General features: G+C 51.9%; 1 protein-coding gene across 1 annotated transcript in view; it reads left to right on the top strand.

The window, feature by feature from the left end:
- syne2b (spectrin repeat containing, nuclear envelope 2b) overlaps positions 1-10,000 on the top strand; it is a 209,266-nt gene that overhangs the window by 27,378 nt on the left and 171,888 nt on the right. The window contains exons 22-27 of the mRNA XM_063223948.1: positions 1-2,996; positions 4,262-4,396; positions 7,108-7,283; positions 7,625-7,907; positions 8,122-8,219; positions 8,818-8,941. The exon at positions 1-2,996 is cut by the window's left edge and continues 637 nt beyond it. Of these exons, the coding sequence (XP_063080018.1) occupies positions 1-2,996; positions 4,262-4,396; positions 7,108-7,283; positions 7,625-7,907; positions 8,122-8,219; positions 8,818-8,941 (3,812 nt within the window). The remainder of the gene's footprint in view (positions 2,997-4,261; positions 4,397-7,107; positions 7,284-7,624; positions 7,908-8,121; positions 8,220-8,817; positions 8,942-10,000) is intronic.

The raw sequence follows: 10,000 nt of genomic DNA, 5'->3' as shown, positions 1-10,000 counted from the left end.
AACAACAACAGAGCCAATCAGAGAAGCCGGTTCAACACCAGAGCCAATCAGAGCAATCGGTTCAACACCAGACTCAGCAAGCTCAACTACAAGGTCAGCAGGTCTTTAGCCAGACTGAAGCGCAGGTCGATATCCAGGGCCATCATATTGCCTTAAGTAAACAAGTGACTAGCCAAACTCGGACTCAAGTGACAAGTCAAACTCAGTCACAGGTGACACAGGTGAAAAGCCAAATGCAAACTCAGGTTATCAGCCAACCTCAACAACCAGTAGCTAGCCAAATGCAAACTCAGGTAAAGAGCCAACCCCAGCAACCAGTAGCTAGCCAACCCCAGCAACCAGTAGCTAACCAACCACAACAACCTGTTGCTAGACAGCCACAACAACCTGTTGCTAGACAACCTCAACAACCGGTAGCTAGCCAACCTCAACAACCTGTTGCTAAACAACCTCAACAACCTGTTGCTAGGCAACCCCAACAACCGGTAGCTAGCCATCCTCATGCCACAGTTGCTGCCTCAGCTCAGGCCGGTCAGAGACAGCCAGCAGTGCAGACCACCGCAGCAGCTCAGCAGCAACCACAACCACAACCACAGGCCCACCCTGCTGCCCATCCACATGTCCAGACTCCCGCTCACCCACAGGTGCAGACATATGCTAAGGCTGTGGCCCAGCCCGGTGTACAAGCTAAAGCTACAGCACATCCTCAGGCCCAGGCTCATGGTAAAGCCCCTACCCACCCTGCCCAGTCCCAGCCCCACCCTCAAGCAGATGCCCAGAGGCCCTCCCAGCCAATCACGGCTCAGACCCAGGCTATGGGTGTGGCTAAAGCACAGGCCCCGCCCGCGGCCAAAGTCCAGCAGCCCAGAGGACCAGCGCCGGGCCCGGCACAGGTACACACACCTGGTCAGCAGGTACATACACCTGGTCAGCCTCACGCCACAATGAAAGCATCCCCTGTGGCCCACGCCCCAGCCCACGCCCCAGCCCCGAGACAGGTGGCGCCCCCACAGGTGACCCCACAGGCCCACCGCGCTCCGCAGGCTGTTGCCAGGACGCCCCTGCAGCCCAAACCGAGCAGCCCCATCCAGCCGCGCATCATCACCATGCCCCCCGCCCGACCCCAGGCTCCCGTCCAGACCCAACCTGCTGCACCTGCCCAGGCCCAGCCTGCCCGACCCCAAGCACCAATTCAAACCCAGCCTGCCCGCCCGCATGGTCCAATTCAAACCCAGCCTGCCCGCCCGCATGGTCCAATTCAAACCCAGCCTGTCCGCCCACAGGGTCCAATTCAAACCCAGCCTGTCCGCCCACAGGGTCCAATTCAAACCCAGCCTGTGCGCCCACAGTATCCAGCAGCAACTCAGCAGTCCCCTGTTCGCGCCCAGGCCCCTGCTCAGACCCAGCCTGTTGCCGCCAGTCCTGCCCAGTATCGAGGCTCCATTGCCACCCAGCAGGCTCCTTTACGCCCCCAGACGGTTGCCCCTCGGGCTCCCTTACAGCAACTCCAGCCGCGGGCCCCTGTGGCCCCGCAGGTCCAGCCGCAGCCGCGGGCTCCTGTGGCCCCCCAGGTGTCCTCTGTTCCCAGGTCTCCCCATCCCCCTCCTGGCCAGCAGCCACAGCAGCCGCAGCAGCAGCCGTGGGGGACCCTGAAACCGGAGGTGGTGTCCCAGACCTACCCCAAGCCCCAGACGCAACAGGGCCCCCCTGCACTTTCCCCTGCGCCTCCATCGGCTGTTGGTGCGTACGCGCCCCCCTACCTCCCACAGCAGCAGTGGGCGCCCCTCAGAGCCGGGGTGGTGAGCCAGAGCTACCCGCACCCCCAAACCCCCACCGAGAACCCCGTAGGCCAGACACCGCCTCTCCCCTACACAGCCCAGACCCCCCCAGCTTACGCCATACCGCACCCTGCCACCCCCACCCCCACCCACATCGGCACCCCGCCTCAGCAACAGTGGGGTCCCCCTGTACCCCAGTCCTACCCCCCTGGTGTTGCCATGGCGCCGGTGCACAGTGTACCCCCTCAGCCCTGGAGTCCGATCAGGCACGAGGCGGTCCCTGTCCCTGTACCCCAGGGGTACCCTCGTCCCCCCGGTCCAGGATTCACAACCCCTACGGTGCCCCTGCAGTACCCACGCCCATCTCCCCCGCCCTCCACCCTCCACCACCCGCTGTCGTACCAGCTGCCCGCCCCCTCCCCCACTCCGCAGCAACCGCCTCAGTACCGCGCACCACAGTCATACCAGCAGCAGGTGCCGCAGCAGCAGCAGTATCCCCAGCAACCTTCGGCCCAGCAACCGTCGGCCCAGTACCAGCACCCGCAGTGGATGCCGGCCCAGAGGCCAGATGCCTTCCCACCGTCCCCCCACCCACAGGCCATGCAGACCCAGCAGCAGCAGCAGCAGCAGCAGCAGCAGCAGCAGCAGCAGTGGTTGCCAACCTCCCCTCAGGCCCAGGGCACCAGTGCCGCTCAAATGCATATCCAGCACCCTGCACCGGTCCAGCCTCGGGCACCTGCTCCTGCCCCCGCCCCAACCCAGCCGGTGGCTAAGCCAGGCCCCCCCTCAGTCCCCATCGCAGTGGCAGCGCCCCCTAAACCGACGGCCATTACTACTCAGCTGCACACCCCCACCCTGCCTGTCGCCCAGATCCAGACGGCTGAGCCTGCCCAAGCACCCGCCCAGATGGCCACGGAAACGCCAGCGCTAGTCCGAACGCCCGCTCAGGTTCCAGTCAAGTCCCAGGGCCCAGCGGCCGAGCAGCCCCAACCCCAGGCTCCAGTAGTAGACACGGCCCAGGCACAGGCAGCCCAGCTGGGGAAGGCGTCAGGATTGTCCCAGGCTTCCCCTCAGGCGTACACGGAGGCGTACGCTAAGGCTCAGGCGCTTGCCAGGAACCACTTTGAGGAGGCCAAGCACTGCCTGCAGCAGCACATCCTGGAGGCCATCACCCTCTTCAGGGACACACAACTCACTCAGGACCAGACACCCAAGGAGGTCAGTAGGAGAGAGATAGAGAGTGTTTGTGTGTGTGTGTATTTGTAGAGTTTATCTGGTTGGTATTTTGACTTTGAGGGGTAGTGGGAGCGATATTCATACTGTTGATGGTGTCATGTAAACTGTCCCAAAATTGAAGTCCTGGGACGTGAAAATTAATGCTGATGCTAAGTAAGGGTTAACGTTCGGCGAGAAGGTCGCTACCGTGGAATAGCAGCACGACAGAGAGAATCTTTAGACCCCGACGCGGAGCGGAGGGGTCTTGTTCTCTCTGAAGTGCTGCTATTCCACAAAGCGACCGACTCGCCGAAAGTTAACCCGCTTATTATATGGATATACTTAAATGATTCACACATGCGGGGACATTTCTTTAGACCTATTTAATGTTAAGATTGTTGCTGCGCAAAACAAAACAGTGCCGTTGTGGAACACCGCTAGGCAACAGCTAGGTAGGCTAGGCTAGCCAGGACAGGTGTTGTCTATCACAGCAGCTGATTAGAGTGACAAAAGACCGGACCCCCTGCGGAGTGATATGAAACATTCGCTTTAGCCACTGACTTGTAGGCTATACAAGCCAGTGGCTTTAGCAGTGAACGTCTTGTTGCCATTGACAGCGGTAGCCAGGACAACGGGTGCTGTCTATCACAGCAGCTGATTAGAGTCTTGTTGAAAAGTCGCTTTAGCAGTGAAAAGTCTTGTTGCCATTGACAGCGGTCTGTTATAGACCAACCCGTCCGTTATCGAAAAATAACAGACGTCCGAACGTTGGGGAGCCCCGTTGAAATGAATGGAGCATTCGACAGATGACGTCACAACCATATAATAATTAATGTTAATGCTATGTGAATGCAAATCAATGTTAAACTAATTCTAATACTTAGGTGATGGTAATGCTATCTAACTATGCAAATGCTAATCAATATGAATGGTAATGATTAGGTGATGCTAATGTTATTCAAATGCTAAGATGATGCTAAAATTTAGCTAATGCTTAGCCAATGATACAGTGCTAGTTAATTCTATAGCTATCACTTCGCTATAGCTCATGCTAATGCTAATGCATGTGTGTATTCATTAGAAGCTGCCAGTGAATTGTCTGTGCGTGTCTGTGTGTGTCCATGTACGCTTGTGTATGTGTGTATTTGTAGGAGATACTAAGCTAATATATGTGTGTTCTTTCAGGAGATGCTGTATAGCCAATGATGTGATACTAGGTAATGTTATTGCTATTGCTAATGCTTAGCTATCGCTCTGTGTGTGTTCAGGAGATGCTGCGCTCGCTGGACAGTGAGCTGTTGGAGGAGTTCCTGAGGGCTGCTGAGGGCATGGAGGCGTTCTGTACTCCCTCGCAGCTACGAGACATGGAGTTCTTCACGCAGTCCGTCCGCACGCAGTGGGAGGTGTGTGCGTGTGCGTGTGTGTGTGTGTGTGTGTGTGTGTGTGTGTGTGTGTGTGTGTGTGTGTGTGTGTGTGTGTGTGTGTGTGTGTGTGTGTGTGTGTGTGTGTGTGTGTGTGTGTGTGTGAATGGGTGTGAATGGGTGTGTGTGTGTTTGCAAGGGCATAGGTTTGGTCTCAGCTCTGAATGGGACTATCCCAAATCAGAGGCATAGGTTACTTTTAGGAGTTGATTACAAGACAGTGAGTGATCATGCATGTGAATTTGAGCCATGGTGTGTGTGTTTGTTTGAGCCATGGTGTGTGTGTGTGTCTGTATTTGCACATGTATGCATTCTTAACTGTTTGCATTCTGTACAAATTCCGAAATCGGAGACAAGGCCTCAATACAGTGAAGTACCGTGCGTGTGTTCCAACCATGCTGTGTGTGCATGTGTGCAGAGGTGGACAAACCGGGCTGAGAAAGTAAAAATCCTGCTTACACCGACGAGTTCACTGGCTCATCATGGCTGAAGGGTCGTGGATCAGCTGGTTCATTGAATTGACTGGAGCAAATATGTGGCAGGGATTTTACTTTCTAAACCCGGGATAGCTGCCCCTGCATGTGTGTGTGTATGTGTGTGTGTGTGTGTGTGTGCTCTTCTGTTTGTGAACCGTGTTGTGTGTTCAACGTCCCCTGCAGGGTGTGTGTGCTGTGATGGCCGAGTTTGCAAATCAGCTGAAGTTTAGGCTTCAGTGGCGCAAGTTTAACAGTCTGATGCTGCTGTGTGAGACGCACTTTAACACTCAGAGACAAAAGCCTGCAGCCGTGCCCACTGGGCAGGTAACACCGCACACCGGACCGACCCAACCACACACATAACTAACCCCCACCTCTCGCCACTATTATGCTAACACTCAGACTAAAGTCACATAATACACCCAGGACTGGTCAAACTCACCTGGACAAGCTGCATGAACACCTGATTCACCCGTGTATGTGTACGGGCTATATTTCCTTAGCCTGCCTATAATACAATTATGAGCTTCTTGTCTGGCCAAGCTGTTGAATCCTGGGATCTCTCAGGGGTGTGGGCTTAGCCTGAGTCTATTGAATGCCTCACTATGCTACTGGTCAACGCTACAATCAGTCAGTCATATCTTTCCCCTCATCTTGCCACCCACAGTGTCAATGGTAGAGCTAGTCTGTGTTGTTTCTCAATTGTGCCATTGGAAATGGTCAAGTTTAACTGTCTATCATTCTTAGAGGAGCTTCAAATTGAATAGAGGGCCAGGTTGTCCAGACTGGCTAAGCATGCTACTGTGGATAATGAGATAGCGTATTAGCATGCTAGCATTGGATAACGAGATACAGTAGTTCTCCATCTGACTTAGCATGCTAGCAATGGACATACATGGAGCTACAGTATTTTCCCATCTGATTTAGCATGTAGATACAGTATTTCTCCATCTGTGCCCACTGAGTCGTCGTTGTTTCTGGTGCTTCTGTGATGCTATGTTATGCATGTTGTACATGTTAATGCATGCTGATATAGATGCGAAACATGCTAAGACATACATATTGTTGCGCTCACTTGCGTGGCTGAGAAATTTGGGGATCGGGTACATCTTAATTGAATAACTAAAACCAACGTAACACAGGTGAATGAGTGGGCTGTTCTGTTTACGTCGTTGGAGCGTGAAGTAACCAGTAGTTTGTGGGTAGCCAATGGCATGTGTATTACCATTACTAGCATCTATTAGCATGTCTAAGAGCATGAGCCCTGTGTATCAGTTTAGTTGTAAGCAACTGGACTTCTTCTTGAGCTTGAAAGATGTTTCGTTCCATGTCTAGGGTTTGTCTGTATGTACAGTAAAAGGACTACTATAGTAAGACTAACCCCAAGAGGCATGTCAATAAAGATGACGGACAGATTGTTTATCCAATCACATGAAAAGGGATAACTACGGTATAGTGATACTTCTCTAGACCAACCGTGTGTTGATGTGCAGAATGCATTCAATGGCAGTTCCGGCCACTAGATGTACCTACTGAGTTAACAAGGTCAACTACATAAATAGGTTAATAGAACAAGTGATGCCGAGCACGGAAGACCTGTATGAAGATGCTCGTGTAATAAAGTTGAGCATAAACTCATTGTGGATTCTACAACGTTTATTGAGTTCATAAACAACCTTAAACCCTTCTGCACTTTAGAAAGGAGTATTCATTTGGTGTGAAGACTCGATAGGATCCCAACTCACCTCGCTAGAGACAGATGTTGACGAGCAGTTGAGAGAAGTCTAGCTGCTTACAACTTTGACCTACCTGGATGAACGAGAATCTTCTCGAGATTAGAAACGTATTAGGAGAGTCTTCTGCTCCAATCCTGACTGACAGACATTTGTTTCTCCATCTGCGGTGTGTGTGTGTGTGTGTGTGTGTGTGTGTGTGTGTGTGTGTGTGTGTGTGTGTGTGTGTGTGTGTGTGTGTGTGTGTGTGTGTGTGTGTGTGTGTGTGTGTGTGTGTCTGTGTCTGTGTCTGTGTCTGTGTGTACATGTCTGTGTCTGTGTGTCTGTGTCTGTGAGCATGCGTGTACTCGTATTTGTCTATGTGTGTGTGTGTATGTGTGTGTATCTACCTATGTGTGTGTGTGTGTGTGTGTGTCCCTCTCTCTCTGTGGGTGTGCGTGTGTGTGTGGTCCCTCTCTCTCTCTCTATGTGTGTGTGTGTGTAGGCGTGTTTCTCTGTTGAGGGTGGGGTGGCGCAGGCCAGTGTCCAGCTGCAGGTCCTTAAGGATCTGTGTGACACTCTGAGTCCCGAGGACGCCCACCTGCTGGCCCAGGCGCAGCTACGCGAGTGTGAGAAGAGACTGGCGGCCATACAGCACCAGTTCAGCACCGAGAGTACAGGGTAAGGCACACACACGCACGCACGCACGCACGCACGCACGCACGCACGCACGCACGCACACACACACGCACGCACGCACACACGTACGCAGGCACGCACGCACGCACACACGTACGCAGGCACGCAGGCACGCACACACGCACGCACGCACACACACACACACACACAGGCTTGCACACACAAAACACACACACACACACACACACACACACACACACACACACACACACACACACACACACACACACACACACACACATTAAAGCACTGTACTGTGTGTGTGTGTCAGTGTATAGCGTAAGTGTGTGAAAGGACTAACACATGGTGTTGTGTTTGTCCAGCAGATCACGAGAGGATATGTCCCCTGAAAGCCAGCCCTCAGCCCCGCCTACAACCAAACACGCTACACCCACCTCTCAGGCATCTGTCCAATTACAAATCAGCACTACAGCACAAGCCACACCCACAGAACAAGCTCCTGTCCAATCCCAGTCATCAGCTGCCCAATCACAATCCACGCCTATGGCACAGGCCACACCCCCGGCGGAAGCCCCAGCAGTGGCCACACCTCCCATCAAGCGTGCACCATCTGTCGAAACTCCGCCCACCATGACCTCTCCAGAGGTAAGGAGCGGTGTGTGTGTGTGTGTGTGTGCGCGCGTGTGTGCGTGTGTGTGTGTGTGTGTGTGTGTGTGTGTGTGTGTGTGTGTGTGTGTGTGTGTGTGTGTGTGTGTGTGTGTGTGTGTGTGTGTGTTTAGTCCTCTCCGGCATGTGTAAGTCCAAGACGATGCAAAAGAGTAACATTATGACGTGTGCTCGCGTGTGTGTGTGTGTGTAGTCTTCCCCGGCGGTGCGTAAATCCAAGACGGTGCAGAAGAGGGAGATCGTGAAGCAGATGAGTGCAGAGGACGAAGCAGCCAAGGAGGCGACCGACAGGTAGGAGGGGGGAGGGAGGTGTGTGTGTGTGTGTGTGTGTGTGTGTGTGTGTGTGTGTGTGTGTGTGTGTGTGTGTGTGTGTGTGTGTGTGTGTGTGTGTGTGTGTGTGTGTGTGTGTGTGTGTGTGTGTGTGTGTGTTTGAAGCGGCCAAGGAGGCAACTGATAGGTATAAGGGGGAGTGGTGTGTGTGTGTGTGTGTGTGTGTGTGTGTGTGTGTGTGTGTGTGTGTGTGTGTGTGTGTGTGTGTGTGTGTGTGTGTGTGTGTGTGTGTGTGTGTGTGTGTGTGTGTGTGTGTGTGTGTACAGGGGTGTGTGTGTGTGTGCAGGTGTGTGTGCAGGTGTGTGTGTGTTTAACCAAGCAGCTTTGGGGGTAGCTGCCCAATCACACCTCTATTTTCTGGCTAAGATCGGGAATTAAATGAATTTAGCCACTGCACATTCAGTGGTTTTCAACTTTCACGAATGACTTCCAAAATCCCAGAATCAAGGCTTTACAGGTGTCAGCAGGAAGACTTACAGGTGCCAGTCTTAAGCCTCTGCTTCTGTGATTCGTTTAGCTGAGCTGTCAGTCTAATATTCTGCATCTGATTGGATGTCAGGTACCGTAGTGCCCGGTTCGCGCTGGTGGCTCAGCTGAACAGGAATGAGCAGAGCATGGTGGGAGACCTACCCTCCGACTCCATTACCACACGAGACCTGCAGAAGAGACACAAGGAACTACAGGTGACACACACACACGCACACACACACACACACACGCGCACACACACGCGCGTGCGCGCATGTGTGCGCTGCAAGTAATCACTGGGCATACTGTACATGGTACAATGGACTTCCATTGCTACATGTACATGAAATTAACCTGATTATCATCGACTTTCAAATCTCTTTGAGACTTGGTCTGACCAAGAGCATAACAATTTTAACAGCATTTCCCAAACGGCCTCCCTAGGTTTGGTTTGCTAATGATTGTTTGCTTCAAAACAAAGTGTAAGGAGTTCCCGATTTTACGGGAACTCAGAAAGTACTTGCATTGCTCTTGACCTGACTGGTACTGTAGCAACGCTGAAGCTCTTGCGTCACCAGGAGGGCACGGCCCGGCTAACATGGCTATGCTGTCAAACCAGAGACGATCTATATGAATAGAGAATCTTTGGTCAAACTAGCCATTGCAAACACATAAAAAAATCCTATATATCTCATATTTTACCAGGTCTTAAAGGTCCACTGTGTAATGTCTTAGTACTTCATTTCCAGAAATCATGCTGCCTATTCACAAATGTTACCTTTTATCAAATACTTACCACCACCATGAAATTCTAAGTATTCATTATGACTGGGAAAATTGCACTTTTGTTATGTGAAAAGGGGGATCTTCTCCATGGTCCGCCATTTTGAATTTCCAGAAATAGGCATTTTTAGCTGCGAAAATTATTGTACTTTGGTCATTACTAGTAAATATTGGTTTATTAGTTAGTAAATGTTCAGTAAAAGATCATATTTGGCAATAGGCAGCACAGTTTCTAGAAATAAGGTGGACTGTTCCTGTAATGTTTTTGTATTACATTACATTGCATTTGGTTGATCCTTTTTTCCAAAGTGACCTACAGTATGTACAATCGAGTACATAATCATAGCCAACATCACTAGTAGAGAGCACACGCTCGTTAGTAGAGTATATACACAGACAAACATATGTCACATATGTCATACAGTCTGTCCTGGGACAGTGGCAGTTCAAGCATTAGTGTATTAGTAGATAGTCACATGTATTGGTGTGCG

The sequence above is a fragment of the Engraulis encrasicolus genome, chromosome 19 (assembly GCF_034702125.1).
Source record: "Engraulis encrasicolus isolate BLACKSEA-1 chromosome 19, IST_EnEncr_1.0, whole genome shotgun sequence".
NCBI classification, from domain to species: domain Eukaryota; kingdom Metazoa; phylum Chordata; class Actinopteri; order Clupeiformes; family Engraulidae; genus Engraulis; species Engraulis encrasicolus.
This window is presented reverse-complemented; position numbering and strand designations above follow the sequence as displayed.